Here is a 23,084-nt window from a genome sequence, read left to right on the forward strand (position 1 = left end):
GGCAACTTATAAGGAGGCGTCGGGAGTGAGCATAAAAATGGAAATAAAAATAGTTGGCCAGCATAAACGCCTCCGTGATTTTTACATAAGACCAACACTCACCAATGGCCATAGTCCTGGCCGTGTTCGTATCCATGTTCGACTTCATGGCGAAGCTCGAGCTCAAGTCCAGCCACTTGACGTTCCATTGGACCTTCCCTTCGGACATTTTTTTATTTTCTGTGTTTTTGTTGTTGTTCTTCTTCATTGTTTGCAGTGCGACGTCATTGCCATGGGCGCAAAATGCTAGCAGGAATTAATTAAAATGAATGAGGGGACATGTCATAAACAAAAGCAGAGTCAACTGTTGACTAAGCGAGTCTGCGACCGTTGCTGCGGGGGACGTGATCGTGGGCGTGGTGCTTAGATAAAACCACATCACAGGAGAATCCACAAAAATGTAACCAAAAGAAACTCCATAAATATTTCAACTCGCTAGCTCGCGAGTGGCGCCATCTATCGATGCTGGATTGCTCTATGTGTGTGTGTCTGTGGGTGTGTTTAAGTGTGTGTGGGTGCTGTAAAACAAGTCATAAATTACAGCACAGCACTGTCAAAGTTCAGCTAGCTGCGTTGGCCATCCGGCCAACAGCGAATCCAGTCAAGTGCCAAAGAAATGCTGCACAACCAGCAAATATTGCGCATACGCCGCTTGGCCGCAGCTGCATGCCGCCGGCTGGCTGGCTGACAAGTGCAATGAACTCAATTTACAGACTGAAAAAAAGTTATGAGCGCAACATTTATACTGCGATAAAAATTGAGCTGCGCTGCCTGTCCAAAATTGGCCAGTCAGCTGACGTTTAATTAGCAAGAAATGGGGGAAAAAAGAACAGCAAATTCGTTCCTAAAAGAGTAAATCCAGCAAAAAAAAAACAAAAACAACATTTAAAAAGGGGTTGTTTCGCAGGCAACATGTTTGATGTGGCTTTGAATGGGACCTATGCTGAATGGTTGAGCGGTACATGACCATTTTGAGCATTTTCAGCTTTAATTAAGCAGGCTTAAAGCTCGCTATGAGCCAAAAGCACGCCGTCATCAAACGTGCTCGAAAATCTGCAACGTTCCCATACGCGCACCGCCAAAGCCTCCAATTTAACCGAACGTACGTCAACCACTCGCCGACGGACGATGACAAGGCTGGGCTTTTAGAGCGAGGGAGACAGCGAGGGAGCATATGCACGCCGAGGAAATGAAATGAAGACGAGAGCGGGGGGTAGCTGAGTAGTTTGGCTCTGAGAGCCAACTAAAGCCCACTCGACACTCGACTTGGCTCACGCACTCAGCAAGCTAATTATGCTGCAAATGCCGAAGAGATGAGTCAGCAGAAGCCACTGAACACCACCGAAACGCTGCTGAGTTGAGTGCGTGTGTGACAGTGTATTATTTCATAAAATATTTTCTTAGCTGGTAGCACAAAAGATAATGTCAAGACATAAATCTCGACATTTCAGTTAAGCAAAGCGAACAAACAGATGAATGGAAACTGCGAGGCGGCTTAAAGCAGTCACCATGAGGGCGACTGAGCTGAAAACTAGCATTCACTCCAAGCCCTCGTTCGGTTGTTTTTGAGCACACAAATACCCACACGCACACACATGCACAGACAGACAGTCTCATGAAGAGACAAAACACAAACACATACAAATAATAATAAAAATACTCGTGGCATATTCTCGTTGTCATTACTTTTGTGGTGCTGACACAGCTAATAACGCGGCACATGATTGTTGCAAACGCTGCGTATGAGTAATCATAATGATGCCCTAAGCTAACGCACACACACACACGCATACTTACACAAGTTCCAGCACAATGGGCAAGAATGTTGTCGAATATTTTTGGGCGATGCGTAAATTATTTTCCCTCGCCGAGGCAGCCAAAGGGAAAAGAGCGCTGAAAACATAATGAAAAATCGCCTAAATTTTGTAGCTGCAACGAACGCTGTAATGTGTGCTATACTTTTTTTTCTCTCTGTATGATTAATACTCCCATATGGCAACTGGCAAGAAACTCGACGCGTTCAAATCACATTAATAAAATATAAGAATTTATGGTTTGCTTATTATGAGTGCAGGCGACAACGAACCCAAGCAAATACAGGGTGCCTGCTGCTGCTGCATTTAGCTCGGAAATTCCTGAACTCTTAACCTTTTTTATTAATAGCTTATGCAGTTAGCCGCATAGCAAGCGAATCAGTCAACATTTTGTATAATACACTGTCGGCATTTTCGCCGCTTTATGCCAGAGTGCTGTCAACTGCTCTACACCCTGCACACATTCAGTTTACATACTTCGATGCTAGCGAATGTCATATGAAAAATTTACTTAAACGCAGTTTTCCGTTACATTGAGAAAGTTTGCCCGGCAAAGTGCTCGAAGGGAGCAACAATGATGGCTCGCTTTCCCATCAAATGGCGCACAACAATGAAGCCAAGAGCAGCCCACACAATCTGACTAGAAAAGAGCAACCAGAGAGTCACTGCGTTGAGCATTTAATATATATATATATGTATATAAATATAAATCTATGTACATACATATATATAAATATATAGAAATGTATATACATATAAATATATATATGTATGTATCTATGTATGTGTGTGTTTGTGGGTCTGTGTAGAAGGAGCACAACAATTCTTTGGCAGCCTGCTAACTGTGCGCATTTGTTAGACTTCAACGTGGGCCACGGATTTTATGCCGCATTTAATAATGCCAACCCACAAAAATCACATCCGCCAATTTACAAGGCGGAGCAGCACTGGCAAATCGAAGCAATGTCCTCGACGTTTTAAGGATGTCGGTGAGAGCGAACGCAGAAGGCCGCCGTACTCGCCAGTTCTTGTGACGTCTACTCATAAGAAAAATCAGCCCGGACAAACTTTGCAACAAAGTTGTCCTCTACTTATTTGTTGCCTTTTTCACAATTCATTAAATTTGATTAGAGAACTTTTGCCATAAAAATTACGAAATTGTGCCGTTGAAGGCTCACTTCGTCTGAGAAATCATGGGTGCACATAAATACATGTATAGATATGTATGTGTGAATGTGTGTGTGGAAGATTTGTGTTTGTTGTGCGTGAATATGATTTCGTACATGTGTGTCTGGGCAAAAGTTTTGAACTGTCAGGTGGCAAAAGCCAATTGGCCAGCATTGGAATTTTTCACAATCAATGGCCGCCTGCCGCCCCCTATGCTGCCCGTCCCGTCTACCAATACGGCTGGCATAATATTATTTATTTCTGTTATAGGCTCTATTTGGCTTGGGTAGATATATTTATTTATACATGTTCTATATATATTGTTGGGATTATGTATACATTGAGTCAGCGGCCTTTTCTTATGCGGGTCAGCAATGCGACACTTGAAAGTTCTTTCGAGTTTGGTCCGTGTGACTTATAATTAAATGCAAACGCTCGTTTGCGATTAAAAACACAGAAAAAATGGAACAGCAAAGCCTTTGCCATTGCTTTTAAGACTAATTAATAATTGAAGCGTCTTAATGGACTTGTCCCAAACGAGCGCCAACTCGTTCTCTGTCTTCATCTCCATCTCTGTCTCTGACCCTGTCTCTGTCGCCATCTTCATCTCTGTCTCTATTTGATTCCGTCTCCATCTCTGCGTTTTTATTTTGTTCGTGTCTGCGTCTGTTTCACTCTCTCTCACTCTACAAGTTGGTAACAAAAACTTGCTTTTAAGCGCAGAGGCAATTGAATTAAGTTCTCGCTCAAAGAGAAATCTCTCTTATTTATAAATATTTGAGACACACAAATTAATTATACAAATATCAGAAGGTCCTGGGCCAAATAGTTACACTTAAGCCAGACACTCTTCTAGCTGGACTGCGGTAGCATTTCATTAACGAGGCATTTGTATACGTTTATTAAATTTGTTTATGGCTTGTTTCGACCCAGCAGAGAGATTCTTTTTACCAAATAGTTGCACAACAACAAGGCCGGCTACAACGAGAGCTGTGCACATGAATACCTGAATATTTCAATCGCATTTTAGGTAGGGAAAATGAAAATGTAAACCTTCAAGCATGACCCAAACATAAACTTCTGCTGACCACACCCACAGCACCCGCTGTGGAGCATTCCCTTGCCCCAACCGCCCACCGACCAGGGCACATCAGCAAACTATGCGCTCGCCGGCTACCCATTATAGACCAACAGCAACAACAACAACAACAACAACAGCAACAGCAGAGCACATTGAAGATTCCGGTATTCGACATAATGTTGTGGTTGAGCTAAACGACTGCATAGAACAAGCTTTTTATGCCATACAGTGCCCGTTAGCAATGTCCATCCAATATCCATGCACACACACACACACACTTTCACACACGCACATACACTCCAAGAGGAGCAGCCCCCAGGCTGCTTTGCGGTCGGGCATATGCGATTACGGTCTGGCTCCGGTTTGCTCCCAGTTAATGCCCCACAAATGTGTATCATCACTTCAATTCAAAAAATTTTAACATCCAACATATTTGCACCTTTAAAATATTTAATTTATATCCTTAATTCTCGGCCTGTGTAAAAAAATTATTTAATTAGAAATTATATTCACGCACTAAAAAAGTTTTACCATTACTTTCAAGAGCGCATTTAATTTTCGGTTACGCCCGAAATAGTTTCCCCGTTGCGTATTCAAATGAGAATTGCCGCAAAATCCATTTTAAGTTCCGGCCGAGAGCTGCGCAGCCCGATGGTTGATCAACCATCAATGGCTAGTAACGCTTGGCACAGTACTCATGTGAAACTCAATATGAATGAATGCTTATTTCCGAATATTTTCTGCACATTTATGGCTAAACAGCTTTTTTTCAGTGGTGCCGGATACGGCTGACGAGGCACCCCGTCGCGATTCTATCTGCGTTTGATCCGTTGTTCTTATTGAAATCAGAAATGTGAGATAGACAACTTAATTTTGTCATTTTTCAGTTTTGCCGCCGAATTTATTTAATTTTTATTTTTTTAATTTATATATTTTTTAATATAACGATAATTGGATGGCCTCTCCACAAATGAAAATATACAATTGGTAATACAGTCAAGCGAAATGGTAAAGTGAAAACCGAAGTCAGAAATCTCTAGTTGAAGTACTCCATAACGAAAGTCCTTGTAATAACAAGTCTCACATTGCAACTCGCCAAAATGGCTGCAGTGACTCAGCATGTTGTTCTTATCAGGAGTATGCATACTCTACAGGGTCTGCCACTCTTCCTTTTGCTTGCTAAATTCATTTTTACAAAGCCATTATGCCTTAAATTCCTATACTCAATGTGTTCAGAGCTTAATAAAAAACATAGATGTTTTGCAAATATGCCTCACTAAGAGCATGCGCCTCTTGTTGGAATTATATGTCTAAAATATTAAAGCTTTGCGCCAAGAATGAAACATGAAATTGGCAGCTTTATGAAATATGTGAAATGGAATCATGACATTAGAGACTAAGAGAAGTCGACATAGAGTATTATCATATAAAATTCGGCTGTTGCAAGAGCTGTTTAGTAAAGTCATTATATCGAAAGCCTTATCTCTATTAAGAGTAATTAACATACCCAAATGTAAAGAGATAGATAGATAAGAGATGCACTGGTGCTTCCTAGTAAATAAATGAAATAAAGTCGTTCTTAAATAATAAGCAGGATAATTTCATGGAAAATAATTGCCTATGTGATCTTATAGGATTGTTTACAAATAGGATTGCAGATGCTTCCTGTTGTGAGTTACATATGAGCAGATGGAATATTCGTACTTAAACTGACAATGTTCATTCTATCCATTTCCTTCATACGTTCATTACTAAAAATTGGATATCCTTTGACATTGATGCACTCTGCATAGCTCAGAGGTTATTCGCTTTAACACTCACACGAATCTGATTGATTCTGTGGAGCTCAATTCGAGTGGTTTAGCAAGGAGTCGGGCCATAGTGGCAATGCGAACAATCGGCATTGCGGTCTTTCTTAGTGCCAATTTTCCAATGTATTTGGCATCGAATATGCGCTTAGCGAGTGCTAATGGGATCGAGCATGGCCAAATGAGATTCGCATGTGAAAATCGAATGTAATGGCTGATAGGCACTGCTATTGGGTGGGCGGAGCCAAAAGCCATTTGCACAGCGACTGTTTCACCCAGAGCTAGAGCCAAAGCCAAAGCCAAAGCCAAAGTAGTTGACAAAGAAATGCTGATAATTGACAATGCGAGAGCTCTGCTGATTTTCTGCTTATGAAGTAATAATCCAGCCACGTCAACAAATTTGATTGTCAGCATGAAACAGTGGCGTCAACCAGCACTTAGACGTCAACAGCCAAGAGCCGTGGCTAGAGTGGGCGGGGCACTGAGCAAAATCACAGTCAGCAATACCGCCAGTCAGTTCGAGTTGAGTGTATAACAAAATCAGTTAGTAAATCCACTCAAATATACGGCACACATTTCCATAGACACATTGACAGCTGCCCGCATGCCACCGTGCACCACCACAAGCGCCACCCCAACGTCGCGCCAGCGCCCACAGTGGATTGCTGGCCGCCGGCTGCTCATATGAATAGAGTCAGCGGCGCATCGATTTCACTTCATTTGATTTAGACCAGTCAACGAAGCATGGAACAGCGAACACTCCCAGCCTGGCTGACTGCCTGGCTGACTGACTAGCTGGCTAGCAGGATGGCTGGATGGCTGGATGGCTGGATGGCTGGCTGGTAAACTGGTAGACTGATAGATAGTCAACTCAATAACAAGTCGAATATCGCACATGCCGCTGGATGAGGCAAATGTTTGTTGTCGGTGCTTCTGATGCTGTGACATGAGATTTTCAATTTTGCGTACTGACTTAGGCAATGGCTCTGGTGCCCAAAAGCGAAATCCAACAAATATTTCAATAGCGTTCCCTTTGGCTTCTTTAGTTTATGTTGCCGTTGCTTGTTGCTGTCATTCTCAAGCGCCAATGTCGTCGAGTGCTTAATTATTTTTTGCGGTTTTGTACCCGCATCTGGGCATGAGTGCAGACCGAAATTGCCTGTGCCACCAATGTGCGGATTGGCCAAGCTGCTAATGAAACCCAAGCGAAATTGGATTTTCATGTACATGACAGACAGACATCTAGACATTCGCCCACTTCAGCCAGTCAGACAGTCGCCCTCAACTGATGGACGGGGCGTGGTAGCACGTGCTTGACTAATCATGCCTAATTGAGCGCATATTCGTAATGCGAGCATATTAATTGTCTTCTAGTGCGTATAAATAAATCAAGAGCTATCTCAAGAGTTCCTAGAAGACAAAGAAATAGAAATAGCCCCGAAGGACGCACAACTATGACCCATAGAGCTGCACCTATTTCAACTAAAAACATAATCGTTTCCAAGTATTTGAAAAAAAGTAGCAAAATACAATTAGGGCATTATCAATAATCTGACTCTGTGTAGTTAAGATACCTAAAGTAGTATGCTCAAATACCAGCAATAATTGGCTTAAGCGTATTTAATGGCCAACTATGTATTAAGTTCAACCTTCATTCGTGTTCATTAAGAACTAATGGAGTGGTCGGTGGGGCTCGCTGGGGCAGCATCCACACAAACTGCAACGGCAACGGCAACGGCGAAGGCAACTATAAAATCTTTAGGATTAGATGCAATCAACAATAACAACATCAGGAACAGCAACAGCAGCCAAGGCAAAGCCCGAACAGCTGGGTAAACTTTGCGGAGCACAGTATGTCAATTCTAATTGTCATTACGTATACGTAAAGTGCAGAGAAAGACAAACGAGTTAGCTACTGATACCCAATGACAGACAGCAAACTAGAAAACGAATGCGCACAAGCACGGGAAAGGGGAATGAAACTGCGAATGCGAATGAGAATACGAATGCGAATGCAACCAGAAAATGAGTCAAAAGTTTTTCGCCCAAAAGAAAAATGAAGGAGCCAAACAACTTGGCTGTCGATGAAGACAAATGCAATGGCCAAAAGAACTTTAAGCTAGAGAAATAGCTGCCACGAGAGATCCGAATCCGTAAGTTCTTGGTCACTATTGTTTTGTGTTTGTAATCTAAATGAAACATCATTTGAATAATGTCTATATTATTAGGCGTATAAAAACTTGACCAGAATGGCATACTCAAATTTTGTTTAACATACGAATTTAGTTTTAATTTATTATAGAAGACATAGCTAAATTAAAAATAATATCAATAATAATAATAATAATTGATGCAATAAAATTATAAAATTATTTCAGATTTTATACACAATAATTGGTGATATTTGATTAGAGTATAAAATGTATGATAGCTCCTTGGTAGAGCATTGTATTGTGATAGGGCAAGCTGGTAACAACTGATGGCAACTTCTGCACTTTGTTATCTCAACATATACACCTTCAACAGCAAAAGAAGCAGTAAAACTGACAGTTTTGCCAACCACTCCCCCCTGGTTAGCCAAAGCCAAACAAAACACTAATGAAGGTAGTCGAGGATGCAGCCAGCACTTGGTCAACGCGTAGCCATTCAGTGCTTGAAACAGTAAGAACGTCTTGAGCTTTGTCTTGCTTTTAGTGTCCATTTTTTTATTTTTGAGGAATTGAAGTAGGTTGGCTAGAGGGGAGGCTGGGGAGAAGCTGGAGTCAGCGACGACGACGACATACGGCATCGATAAATTACAAAGTTAAACTAAAATTAAATTCTACGCCAAACAATGCATCTTGCTGGGGCCGTCTGTTGCTGCTGTTCCGCTGCTCGGCTGCTCTACTGCTCTCCTGCTCTCCTGCTCGGCTGTTCCGTTTTCGGCTGGATTTAAGCTGCCTGTCAGCCAAGGCTCCGGCTCCTGTCCGGCTCTCTTATATATAGCATTTCCATGCTGGCGACTAATGCAGCTCGGGAGATGGCGATGGCGATGGCGATGGCAATGGCGATGGAGCCCAGTCCCTATGCCAATGCCATTCATTATGCTGGACATTTTTGCTGGCCATCGGCTTCGCTTCTCCGGTTTCTTCCACTGCTTTTGCTGCTTAGTTGCCAACAGAAACCAATCATTGTGATACTTTCATTAAATTGTTCCAGCTGCTGGCTCTTTGGCTTGCCATCTTCTTGTCTGTCTTCCGTTTATTGATTTAAAATGTAATATACGGAAATGTATTTGCAATGCATTTAACGGAGCTTCCATAATTCGCACGCCTGCGGAATGCAATTTAATTGGTCAATGTTTGCCTTTGTCACTGGCCCTGGCGGGCTCCATTCGCCGCACGCCGTCCTTCTATTGGGTCACCCCGGGTCACGTTCATTATACGGCAAGCGTATGCACAGTGGGTGCCCGTAAATTTGATACACTTCTGGCAGTTGATAATTTAAACAAGATATGACCACAGGCATGACATCACACACACACACGCACAAACACAGAAAGAGAGAGAGCGAGAGAGAAACGCAAACTCACGAATCGCGAATACAAACGCAAGCCCCCGTGACTTTTGGCATATGCAGAGAAACAGTTGGAGGATACAAGGACAAATTTACGCTGTTGGCTTTGTTTGTGGCAAGTGATACCATAACGTTATCTATTAGCCAAAACACCAGGGGCGGGCAACCGTGCAGCGGCCCCGCCAGCCAGCCTTTGCTCTTCGTTTGCCCAGCTACCCTGGGCTTATTTATTCACTATAATTGCATTTCGATTTCTTGTTTAATTAAATGCGCTCAAACGGTGTGTGAAACACGGGAAGCGTCTTAATTGGAATTCATGCTGCCGCTGCCGCTGCCACAGCCAGTGCCACTAGCTGATTGCATATTTAAAAATGTCGAAAAAACAATGCGGACAGAAAAAGCTTTATTAAGTCAAGACGTCAAGTCAATGATAATTGAATTTGTTGCAAACAAATTAAAAATTTAAGAAAATACTTTGAGCATGCACGTCATGTATTATATTTCTAATAAATATTAATTAGTTTAAGCTTGAGTTGATCATTAAATTGTGTTTATTATTAGTGAAGGAAATTGAATTAAAAAATATTCTTTGATCTCAGCTAACAAGTGATACAATTGACACAGAATATGCTAATTGCATTAGCTGCCTCTGCGGTAACGATTTAAGGTAGACCTAAAAGGCTTCTTTTAACTACGAGGGAAGTAAGCTGTATTTCACACAACGCGCGCTATATTACCTGCTTAGTGACCTCCATTGCGCTTGAAATCGCAGCGTTGTCATTTAACATTTCTGTCCGACAGCTGAGGGCTGTATCATTTGCGCGAAGAAACTTGTCGGGTCTGAGTGGCAAACTCACTCTCAAGACCCGCCGAGCAACGTGTCTGTGCAAGCCAGAAAAATCCTTCATGCCGCAGTGGTTTCTATTAATGCGACGCCACCCTCCACATGCTGCGTACTTGCCCCGAGCGACAGCTGCAAATTGCAGCTGTTATAAAGCACAGAATATACAAAGTAAAGAGCATAGGGGGAACAAATAAAAATAAAAGTACTGCACAGTCGGGTGTGGCCGACTAAATGAACTCAGCTGCGCTAATGGAAATTCATATATTATATATTGTAGTGTTATATTCAATCAATTAATTATTTTAGGTAATTTGTTTGTTTATAAATATTGGGGCAGAAATTATACCGCAAATATATTATAAACTAACATAAACCAAAGAATTAAAAGCGGAGATTATAATTGATGGTATATATAATAATAATGCAATTAATTTTAAATAATGTTACTAATTTAAACAAATTATTTTTCGATTATCCTTTCGACAGTTGCACATTAATTTATTGCGGCCAGGGTATTTCGAAATAACAGAATAGTCCTCAACGCGTTTATGTACTGCAAATGGCACTACAAGGCCGCCGAGCAGCACCCTAGCACCTCGCTCAGGCCCAGCCACCTTCGTTCGCCTTCGCATTCGCCCTCGCAGTTGGAGTTGTGGGCGCGTTTGCCACTCGTTCGCTTGACACTCCGCGGCTAACCTTTTGCAGGCAAAGCGTTTTGCAGAGTCCTTGAGTGGCTTTTTTCGGTTGTCGGCTCTTAAATATGGCAGGGGGATGCGGAAAGGGGGAGCGCATAAGAAGAGGGTGGGAGATCGTGCTCGCGACTTTGTACCACAATTTGTGTTGACATCATCAGATTAAAAATTGGGCGCAAAAACAAGCAAAAATGATTTCCTAGTTGCTACTGTTGCTTTCGTTATTGTTGTTGCTGTTGTTGTTTTTGTTGTGTTTGTTTGAGCCAGCTCGTGGCCTGGTATTTAACTCGTTTCACTTCATAAATTCACTTTTACGTAATAAGTCGGTTCGGCCCCGCTCTAAGCTCCGCCATTTTTCTTTGCTTTCCTTTCCGCTTCCCATGTGCATGTGTGTGTGTGTGTGTGTGTGTGTCGTTTCCGCAGAGTCGCTCGCTTTGCATTTCGCGGCTGGCTGACTGACTCGAGCGTGGGCTGCAGCCCTGCGACTGCTGCGTCCCAGGCAACCAAGCAACTAGGCAGCTAGGCAGCCTTTTCTATCCTTTATTTGAGTTATCATGACACATTTCACTGAATTCAGTCATTTCTTCTGGGCCAGCTTCGTTCGCCTTACGGCTGTCACTGCGACATGGCGCCAAATAACTGCGTCTGTGTTATGCCACATAAGCACGAATCTCTGTGTGTTCGTCTACGTCAGTGTGTTTGTGTGTGTGTGCTATCTTTGTACGCTTGCACGCGTGGATGGGCGTGCCCACCTTAACAGTTCAACGTATGCCCTTTCCATCCTAGAGACCAAGGCTGTTTTTGCACTGCTTGGCTGCTTGGTTGCTTGCGCCATTTTAAAGCAATTTTCAAACAAATTTACTGTCATTAACTTAGACAGTTGATGAAATTTATGTCAGACATATCAACATCATGACGTACCGCCACCGCCTCCCACTAGCGCCAATCACCGGGCTGCGCCTTTGTCTGGCTCACTCGGTCTCTGTGTGTGGCATCCGCATGGGCTTGAGCCCAGTTTGAGCGAATGACTTCAAAAGCAAAAAGACATTAAATTTTGTTTACACAAACTCAACGAATCCAATTTAATTCAATTCTTGTGTGCATACGTGTGTTTCTGTGTGTGTGTGTGCGTATTTGCCAGTGTGTCTGTGTATGATGGTGTCTAAATGTGTGTAGTACATACACATACAGATGTACACGTATGCTGGCTACATGCAACGCCAACAACAACAAATCGTTTACCACAGTTCACTGACTTACATCATAAAACGTCTCGCTCTCAGTAACTTTACCCATCTCTGCCAACACTTAAGCAATTCGCCCGACCCACTTCTCTGCCTCATTATGACTTTCTCTCTCGCCCGCTGGCTGCCTGCCTCCCCCAGTGTCTCCCCCTCTGTCAGTGCTATTCATTTCACTCCTTTCAGACAATCGATCAATTGGGCTGCAGTAATTTGTGGGCACAGGCGCAAAGTGCTCGTCATCTGTCGTGCATATGCCGGCAGCAGCACCAAATAACAAACACAAAACATGGACTTGCACAGCCACAGCCAGTACTCCTTATACGTATGGGAGGAGAAGACGACGGAAACGTAACGACCGATGTGTGTGTGCTCTTACCGGCACAATATAAAATAAATTACTGCAGGCAGAATGCGAAAATTCTTAATTGTTATAACAGTTGTATGCATCGATGTTTGTTGTAAATAAATTGAAATTACATCAAATCAATTAGAAGAACAAAGTTTAAATGCTTTTACATATCTATATGTTTCAGCAGGATATGTTGGAAATTTTTATAAAATGAGAAAAAAACACCTAAAATTTGTTTCATAATTACTTGAAGAATTTTTGTAAAAATTATAAAAATATTATGATAAATTATTGCAATAAATGTGTTGTCTAATCATTTATTTTTTCCCTAACTATACTTACTAAATTAAGATGCCATTATTTGCAATAGAAAACTTGTTTTATAGAGTATATAAATTTTTTATTAAAAATAAATAAATAAAAGAATATTATTTTCCTTTTATTTACACGTACAATTAATTGAATTAATCTGAAATTAAATATCATAACAGAGGATAAACTGAAATTTAATTTCGAAATTTCATAGTTCAAATAGGTATAATTTGAATTTAAAAATGTATCAAATTAAATAATTATAGAAATATATTTCATTTTATAAGTATTTAAACTAAAACATATTTTTTTGATTTACAAAATTTTAAAATTTAAATTCAGTTGAGGTTCGCTTATAATATTTAATCCCAAATTCATAGCCCCTATTCATGTTATTTTCCCCTATTCATGTTATTATTATTCTCATTTTCACATACGAAATCCAAATCAAAAATTCTATTCAATATCATTTCGCATATGTCATGACATAGTAAAAATACACGCCTTTGGTGGGATCACTAGAGGAATCATGCAGGGCAAATCGTGTGCAAATTTTAATTTTACGAGTGCTCGCGGCACGTACTCAAGTTCGACTTTGTTGCGACATCTGTCATAAACAGCAGTTTATTCAGCAGTTCAGTGTTGCCAGCATATTTATCTTCTCGTTATGCCCGTGGCTCGACCGAATGGAGGGACTGGTGTGAAGGGACTGCCTCAGCAAATTAAGTGGCCGTTATTTCTCACGCAACTCGTCCACAGCAGCGTATGAGAGTAAACAAGAATTGCCTATAAATGGCTTTAGTTCGATGTTCACTGTTCGCTGTTCGCTGTTCGCTGTTCGCTGCTCAGCAGAACCAGAACAGCATTGGAGGTGGCATTGTCAGTGTCAGTGAGTTTTCGTCATCATAGTAAATGGCGATGCTGTTGGCGTTTGTTAATCCTGTATTGTTTGCCTTATAAATGCGTTAATTTTATGACAAGTTCATTTTATTGGTTTTTCTTGTTTGCTATCGTTGTGTTCTCGCATTGGTTTTTACAAGCCAAACATTAAACGACAAACAGCAGACAACAGAAAACAGACGACAGTCATCAGACAAGACAAAAACAACAAAGCGAAATACTCAATTTGATGGTCTGTTAATTGCTTGTTTTAATTGTTGCCTTTATTCTCAGGCCATGGTAGTGCGTATGTTCATCTATGTGTGTGTGTGTGTGTGTGTGCTTTTGTTCTTGTGTGCGTGGCTATAACAATAACTTTAAGCATAATCAAGTTCACAATTGAGTCCACATCCTGCATAGTTTATCATGCAGCACGATGTTTTCGATACTGGTTAGAGCAATTAATTTTAATTGAGAATATCTTTAGACTTAAATGAATTATAAACTATTTGCAGCTGAGCAATCAGTCAACAAATACCTAACCGAATAGACAATTTAACCATAATTGTGTTAAGACCCTGTACAAATACAAACCTGTTCTTGCATGCTGCTGACAAAATTATGCTTAAATTCTGCTTATCCATTAATTAATTGTCGTAGAGGTCTGCTGGATAACAGTGCAACAATCAACTTTTAATTAACACAACAATGATATTTTATTGAACCCCTCGCAGTTCTGACCCGACATGCTCACTTGAGTTTTAATGCAACTGTATTAACTGTTGCTGCAGAAGTTACTGCAAAGTTTTTCATTAGCTAGTGGGGAGCTGCTTGAGTTGCGTATACGACATGTATGGCACACTGAACATAATTAACAGAAATTCGTCTAATTGGCTTGAGCTCGAATGCCCGTAAGTTTTTACTTTGGATTGGCTGCAGCAAGGCTGCCATTAAGCTCACCAATGACCTCATTGGCAGATAAAGACATGTGGCGCAAGTTTATGACAATCGATTGCGACACCTGTGTTCCGCTCCGCCCCGCCCCAGCTGAGGCCAGCTAGTGGACTCCATTTCACTCCGTTTCCTTGCCTCACTCAGTGGGGCAACACTGCATAACTGCACAGTCAATCATGCATGTGATGTCGCCGCCAGGCAACAACTCTGGTTCCAGCCCCAGCTACAGCACCAGCTCCAGCTCCAGTCCCAGCCACAGCCACAGCTACAGCTACAGTGAGCGACTGCGTTGTCTACTGTCTGGAAATAAGCTCGTTAGTTGCTTGTATTGGCTTTGGCTGCGTCTTGGTGTGATGCGCCCCATCTGCCTCCCGTTCCACACCGACCTCGACTTCCACTGCGACTGCGACTGCGACTGCGACTCTTACCCCAGCTGCTGGAACAGAACAAAATATGTGCGCAGTGAATGTACTGATGTGCTTGAGCAGTTGCCTGCAGGCTGCTTGGGCAAACTGCATAAATGTCAGCTTGTTTCCAGTTATCGCACACTTTTTTAGAGCTAGCGAAAAGGCAGTCAAGCGTATTTGACAAAGAGGACGCTATCGAATCGCTCGCTACTTTAAATCACAGAGTCTTTAAGCTTATTTCAATGTCAAACGAAGCAGACAGACTATGAGCCACATTAAGGTATTCATATTGACACTGAGCAGGCTTAAATATATTTCGATTGCTGTCATTTCATCATTGAATAACTATTAAAGCAACTATTGCTGCTCGCATTGCACTGATGCAGTCCGTTGATGCTAATTCCCACTCGTCTTGGTTATTTATGGCGCTTTATACTTGTCTACATTTGAAATGGGTATTCAATGTAATTTTTAAGAAAAAGAAAATTGATCAGAATATACTGTATTTATATAGATATTTTAGTTATGCATCGCCAATAGGTTCGATAGTTCCAGACAGATCGTTCAGAGTACATTATATTTGTCATAAATGCAGTTATTATAACTAAATAATGAATGAAAATCTTTGCTGTTGATTCTATAAAGAACTTAAATCTTCGTTCTTCATACATCTAAAAGTGTAGATTTTATTCGTCTAGCAGAAGATAGCAGTTTTTTCTCCTTATGTCAGTTGGCATGCACACACTTACATAGCCACACATACACAGCTAGTGACCGGACCAAGTGGAGGCAGCTCCTACAGCACTTCCCTGGCCCCACTGCTTGCCGCTGTCATCAATCTTCCTTAATAGATGTTCACACAATTGAATTATTACATGTGTCCAAGTGGCTGGCAACTGACTGGTTGCTGCCTCTTGTTCTTCCCCCTGGTACCTTTGGCTGCTGGAGCCGCTCGAGCTGCTCGCACTTGACATAGCTCATATGCGTTGGCAACTGCCACAGGACGTGCCCCGCTTCGCCTCCTGCAGCTGTCGGACTCACTGTTTGCATGTGTCGGACATTAATGTTGTTTGGAATGGAAACGGAACGAAAACAATTTCTGGATATTATGAGGTTCAGTTAGCAGTAAGCTGTCGCCACAGTCATTTAATATTTTCTTATGATTTTCAAACTGCAAATATTTGTTCTATGTAAGAGTGTCATTATATAATAGTCTCATATTTTGTATTGACTGCTTTAAGAATGACCATTGCTTGTAATTTGATTTAGTAGAATATAAATCTAAGTATCCATTTAACATATGCAACAATATCATATTCTTAATTGCATTGCATCTAAATATATTTACTAATTACTCCGAGAGAAATTTATATGCTACATACAGCAACCTTTTAGCCCTTGTTCTGTAGATTGCCACAAGGTTATTATGTTCCCTCAGTTGATTAGTTAAAAAATTAGTAATGCACTACCCTACATATATGTTAAGTACGCCTTTTGTTTAACAACTTATTCCCTGAATGCAGCAAGTTTTTAATAAGATGAACGCGAGGTCAGAAACAATGCAGACTACTCTGTGACTGACACACGTTGGCAGAGCAGACAGACGAGACTGACGCCAAAAACTTTGAAGGCAATGGGATTAAAAGTTTGTCAACTTGTCAACGACTTGGGCAGCAGAACCAGTCCGAAACTCACTTTTGATCATGGAAGATTCGCTCGGGTAAAAGCTGACTACCTGACGCTAAAGCTTAAAATGATGAAGAGCGTTGATTAAATTTTAAGCTCACGTTCTAAAATCACAAATAATATGCAAGCAAGCTGCAGTTGGGAGTGCCCCTAGCTGGTAAATATAAACACAGACATGTGTGTACTCAGTCATTAAAAAGTGTAAACTAATAATAATATTGATTCGTATTCCAGTCCATACACCCAATCATCGCCAGTACTATCACTTCACTGTTGCATGCTAAGTGGCTCACACTTCAACCACAATTTAATCGCATTTCAATGCATCTGTGCACTTGTGTAGGTAAACTGCGTACGCTCGGCGCTGATAGCCACGTTTTATGGCCACACATTGTAGGTTATAGCTTCTGTATTACTTAACAGATTTTAATTAAATCCAAATCTAATTTTTAATGAACTGCATATATTTTTAATGTGTGACAATTTAGATATAATGGTAAGCTGTTTCACATATTGGCAATATTTTCAACTTTAAAAATGTTTTGCCGTTCCTAAAATAGTGTATATATAAACTCTTTTATACAAGAAGAAAAAGCTTGAAGGATCTTTGTCGAAGAATATATATTTGCCATAGACATAGAAACAAATTTGCAAAACTTCCGGCTTTCTATTTCTATTTTATCACGAATATATGTGCTTAGCATACATTAAGATTTGCTGGTTTGCCACCAATGTCATCAATAGGTTTAGTACATAAGTATGAGATAAGAATTGCATTTGAGAATTGTTATCAATGCAAGTTTGCTAAGTACTCATATATAATTCAATAGCTTCGTAAGGCATTCATAGCTTTTTGTTGCCTATTGTTTCTTAGATAGTCTCACAGGCGCGCCTCCTTTAGGGAGCAGAGGTATTCCGTGAACAGTGAATTCAATTTCCCGTTTCTCCTGGCTCTCTACTATAAAGTTGGTAAGTATTTTGGCTAGAGCGATCTTCACATTCAGCTTGCCCATTCTAGCCGCTGTAATAAATAAACGCAAAATTAGAATCTTATCTATTTGAATCTTATCTTAGTGCGCAGCTTACCTATGCACTGACGCGGACCCACGCCGAATGGCATGTAGGCGGCAGGTGTGTAGTTTCTGTGCTCCTCTGTGAAGCGTTCCGGCTGGTATCTGAGCGGATCCGGGAAGTATTCCTCGTCACGCTGCATGCCCAGCAGAGATATGAGTACTTCGGTGCCCTTCTTCAGCACCAGATTGCTGTTTGGCAGAGGATAGTCCTGGTTGCACATGCGATTGAGTATCGGCAGAGCGGGATACTTCCGAGTGGTCTCTGTAAAGCGGGCAAAATGATGACGATAACATCGTAGATTTGTTCCAGCTACTTACCCATCACGCAGAGCTCCAAGTACTTCATATCCTGTATGCTATCATAGTTAAGCTCTCCGTTGTGCTTGGCCAGTGTTTGGTTGATGTCGTCCAGCAGCTTGGCCAAAACATCCGGGTTCTGTGCCAGCTCATATAATGTGTACGCAGCAGTCGAGGCAGTCGTTTCATAGCCGGCCACAAAGAACAAAAACAACTGTGCCACGACGTTGTCCTTGGAGAGAGTCTTCACACTATTCACGGTCGCCTGTGCCGACCAGATTCCGTCATCGTTGTTGATCTGGCCAGTGTTGCGGAGCTGTAAGAGCAGTTGCATCAAGTCGCGACGCTCCACATTAGTTTCCTCTCTCAGTGTAATCGTGCGGCGCACCAGGCTTTGCATATCTTTCATTCCCGGTGTTGCCCAGCCCAGACGGATGAATAGCTTTTCCAAACTGTAATTCAATGGGGGAGTTATCATATATGCTGTAGATAACAGAGATATAGGCTTTACCCGGGGTATAAAAATGATGTGGTTCCGCGTATAATGTTTTCCGCCGTGTTGTCGGTAACCTTTTTGCTTATTCTGCGCAGCTCGTTGTCGGGCTGCGTGAAGCTGTCCACATCCAGACCAAATATAGTGGAGGCAATGATATCAATACCATAGCTGAAAACAATTGGAAAATGAAGGAAGCTAAGGTAATGGGCAAACAGTTACTTACCATGCCATCAAGTTCTTCATATCGAATTCAGTCGTGCCTGACTGCTGTAGCTTTTTATTTACATGGGCCACCATTTTGTCGGCAACATCATCGGAAGTGCTGAACATGGCCTTCAGTTTGCCAGATGTGAAGGACGGCGACATCTTTGTGCGCATTCCTCTCCAACTCTTGCCCTCCATTGAGAAGAGATTTGCGGATAAGGCATCATGCTTCTCGTCGACGTAAACGCCGCGATCGTGGAAACTGGCAAAGTCCTTGACGAGCATATCGTAGGCCAGCTGGGCATCACGCACCAGCAAGGCGGGTCTTAGGGTCAGATAGATGCCGATGAATGGCTTTTTAGTCGATAAGTACATATCGTAGATGGCCAGGCCGAAGGACCGCTTATTCCTGCGCACCGGATCCAGGGCTCCAAAGGGTATGCTGCCCCGGTTGCAGGGAAAGCCCTTGCGCTCCCAGTAGCTGAAGGTCCACTTTAGATAGGTGTACAGCAGTACACCAATAACGCCTATCAAATATATTGCAGCACTCATTGTGATAGTGAGACGTATGCCAAGCAGTTTCAACTAAAACTAACTCAGAAACGAACTGTGACTTTTATATAGCCTCACGCGAACTGAGACTTATCGTCGCTGCTCGTAACTTGTATCGCCCTTAGCACACCCTTATCAGTAAGCTGCTAAGCATTTGCCGATGCTTAGATTCCCGAATGCAGATAGGGTGATAATGAAATTAAATAACAACAATAATAATAATGAACTTGAAAATGCTCATTGTGACTGGGCGAAAAAAGTAAAAAATAAATAAAATAAAAGTAAATAAGTACGCATATATCTACACATACACATATAGACGTATATAGGTTATCATTAGTATGCCTTATACCCACAACGCATCAGTTCATGTCAATAGAAGCCTGCATACTCTCTACAAAGCAAATCAATTTGTTCTATAGTGATCGTAAGCATGACGTGACTAAATATAGAGAATACCAACATTAGGAAGCAAAAATCTATTATTTGCTGATTACGAGCACGTTGTGAAGCGTGTTCGTTGTTTATTCGCACGACCTAATCAATAATACAGCCTCAAACATGTTCGATCAGTCAAGTATGTTATTAAACTAGATTTCGATGCATTGGTGTAGGTCGCCTCAAGTAAACAAACATTTATTTCTATAAATAAACAATAAACAAATATTTAATTTCGATAATTATCTGCAAGTTTTACACATTCATGAAGTTATATTGGGTATATTGATTTAGCTTTATGGTAAATCGAAAAATATCTATATGCTTAATGGTTATTGATTGCTCAGTCAGAAGAATTTCAAAATTTTAAATTAATATATAAAAATGTATAAACAAACGAATATATAAGAATATATAGAAAATAAATAATACTTAAATAAATAAAATTATATTTATGGAAATATTTATTTAATGTCAAGTCAGCATACAAATACAGCCTACATATACAGTTTATAGATATTTAAAAAAAAAAATAATAATAATAAGTCAAACATCTTTTATTAATTTGTAATGCATACATACTCTTAAAAGCGACAAATATAATAGAATAATGAGGTTTATTTAAATCGTAATGGTCTGGTGATATATTTTGTGTAGTTATATAATTTTATTGAATATATATATACATATATCATAATGATAGCAATTGAATTGCACAATATGAACTTCGTTAAGGCCTTGGAAAACTGTTTGCACATATCTGTATCCAGGTCATCTACTGGTTATCCGACAAAAGAATTAAATAATCTTGATAGACATTCACAAAGAACCACAAAAAAATTAACTAATAATCGTTAAAAGTATTATTCGCTTTTATAATTCGTTTATTAGGCGCCCGAATCGATTTCTACGTGCGCACACATCCTGCTCTACTTTCGGATTAAAATTAAATTTAAATGGAGCACGCCGCGTCGGTATTTAATATCAATAACGTAATAAATTGACGTAGCTGAGGAGCAAGCAACGCGAAGATGGAGTTGGCGCTGTTGCTGGAGGGCTGGTAGCAGGTTCAAGTCCCATACATCAATTTGTGTGTTCAGGAGCGAGATGTTGGAAATGCAAATGCGTTTGCAATAAACCATCAATGCCTGTGTGTGTGTGTATGCATATGTGTATGAGGTAGCCAATAAATCAAAATATGAAACTCTAAAAGCTTTTTCTGGTATTAGCCACAAGCTGCGCAAGCTAAACACATTTTGACGCTTTGAAAACCTTTTGAAGCCGTCTCTGTACCGCACCCAGCTCCTAACGCCCATCAGTACTCAGCACCCAGCGACAAATGCGCTTAGTGCTTAGCAGACCAAGAGAAAATGCCGTTGGCAGACGAGCTGCGCTGAGTCCGCGTCTCATTATAAATTTGCCAGTTTGCACGTTTCCGCTGCGCGCGCCAAAAAATGTCACAAAGTTTCAACTGGCTGCACACACATACAATCACAAGCTCATGCAGATACAAACATACATACACATGCCCCGCCTAACCGTTGCGCGGTAATGTTAGGTGCGCCCTAACCGGATCACGGGACTGGGCATGGGCATGGGCCTGGGCCTGGTCCTGTCTCGGTTAGCGTCTCTGTTTCTCCTTGGGCTAAATGTCAGCTTTTGTCTTGGCTCGCACGCCAAAAAGTATGCTGAAACAATGTCAAGCATAATTTGCATACAATTTTTGCTCTGTCCCGTGCACTGTGCTTCCCCGGACTGCTGTTGCTGTTGTTGTTGTTGGCTTCTGCTGTTTCTGTTCTGTTGCCTTTGCCGGTGGTCATTATGTTTGCCGGCCGTGTCAGGCACGCACAGACACTCACTCACGCTCGCTCAAAATGCTCTTTTGACACTAATTTAATTTACGTCACTTCATCTCTGCTGGACCAGCCCAGACGAGACCAGGCCACGACAAACCCGCCTGCCCGGTGCGGCCGATAAAGCAAAGTAGGCTGCTTTAAATGTTTTGAAATTGTATTTGCCTTGTCACAGTACTAAACGAACTGAACTCTCCCGCACCCCAAAAGCAATAAACAAAATACGATATCTAATTATACCACGAGACTGCAGAAAAAACGGAATCTACAATCAGAAAGTTGGCCAGATAGGTTGATATTGACCTGCACAAATCAATCTTCGATCAAAGCTATTAGATCCATATATCTTATGACTTATTGAGCTGTAAATAGTATTAGATTTAATAAATAAAAGGACACGTCTTATGCTTTTCATTCCATTTAAATACAACTCCTGTACCTGTTCCTGCTTTAAGTTTGTTTACTCATTCTTTGCCCACTCTTGTTCTTTCTAAACTGCATTCCTCTGCATCCATTCAACCTTTCCTCATCCATTTCTCCACATCATTTCTCCTTTATTCATTCTATAACAACGTCTCACTTTCTCTGCCACCTTTTTCACACCAGCCAGTTTCATGTCCTGAAACTCATTCTTGATCCTTGAAGTCAAACTGGATTTCACTTAAATTGTCAGCTGAATGAATCACCTTTTTTGTGTGACGCACTGCTTTATTGCAACATTTTATGAATTGCACAGTGAGTTCATAGTTTTAATTGCCTTTATATGTGAGCGCATATAAAAATCAAAAGGGCATATGTAACTTTGTAGTCATTTGTCACACAAAGTGCAGCACTTAACAGCTGGCACATAAATTACCCGTTGCCGTTGAACATTTCAACGGAATATAACAGCATCACTTTTACAAATTAACACACCCGCTTGCCCGGCTAATTGTAATTAATAATACAGTGCGGCAGGCAGTGCACCTGACGATGCCACGCCCCCCAGCCGGCACACACTCACACACGCTCAAATCTCCCTCATCAAACGCATACCCAGGCGCTGCAATTAATTAACGCAACATATTCAACTTGCAACATTTAACGATGATGACCACTTCCGCTCATTAACCAGTTGAAAAATTAACATGCGGTCATAATTTATGTATGAGCCGTTATATAAATAACAATATAATAATAGGGGGCGTAGCTGACGGGCGAAGCGGAGATAACCCTAGCTCAACTCTAAATTGGATTAACATACATACTCACTTTTTTTTAGCATATACAAAGCTGCATGTAACGACATGAAGACGTCAGAGAAGCTTAAATCTGCTTGTAAACGCACAGAGAAAATGTGA

At 41.1% G+C, this 23,084-nt stretch overlaps 1 protein-coding gene across 1 annotated transcript; it reads right to left on the reverse strand.

Annotated features, from left to right (window-relative positions):
* Positions 1 to 17,653: 17,653 nt before the first annotated feature.
* Cyp6d5 (Cytochrome P450 6d5) lies at positions 17,654 to 19,502 on the reverse strand. Its single transcript, XM_018098014.3, has 5 exons — positions 18,921 to 19,502; positions 18,713 to 18,865; positions 18,223 to 18,653; positions 17,918 to 18,166; positions 17,654 to 17,852 (listed from the first exon to the last, which is right to left on the reverse strand). The coding sequence occupies exons 1-5, from the start codon at positions 19,451 to 19,453 to the stop codon at positions 17,692 to 17,694; spliced, it is 1,527 nt and encodes a 508-aa protein (XP_017953503.1). The 5' UTR covers positions 19,454 to 19,502; the 3' UTR covers positions 17,654 to 17,691.
* Between the last annotated feature and the right edge of the window lie 3,582 nt (positions 19,503 to 23,084).

Source organism: Drosophila navojoa, chromosome 2 (assembly GCF_054131105.1).
Source record: "Drosophila navojoa isolate 15081-1374.11 chromosome 2, UAZ_NAV_1.0, whole genome shotgun sequence".
NCBI classification, from domain to species: domain Eukaryota; kingdom Metazoa; phylum Arthropoda; class Insecta; order Diptera; family Drosophilidae; genus Drosophila; species Drosophila navojoa.

What these genes read in the sequence shown, in the direction of transcription:
- Cyp6d5 (XM_018098014.3), bottom strand. Translation starts at nt 19,453, where the DNA reads ATGAGTGCTGCAATATATTTGATAGGCGTTATTGGTGTACTGCTGTAC. An exon ending in ATGAAGAACTTGATGGCATG is followed by an intron (nt 18,866 to 18,920) that starts GTAAGTAACTGT and finishes AATTGTTTTCAG; the next exon opens with CTATGGTATTGATATCATTG. An exon ending in ACATCATTTTTATACCCCGG is followed by an intron (nt 18,654 to 18,712) that starts GTAAAGCCTATA and finishes ATTGAATTACAG; the next exon opens with TTTGGAAAAGCTATTCATCC.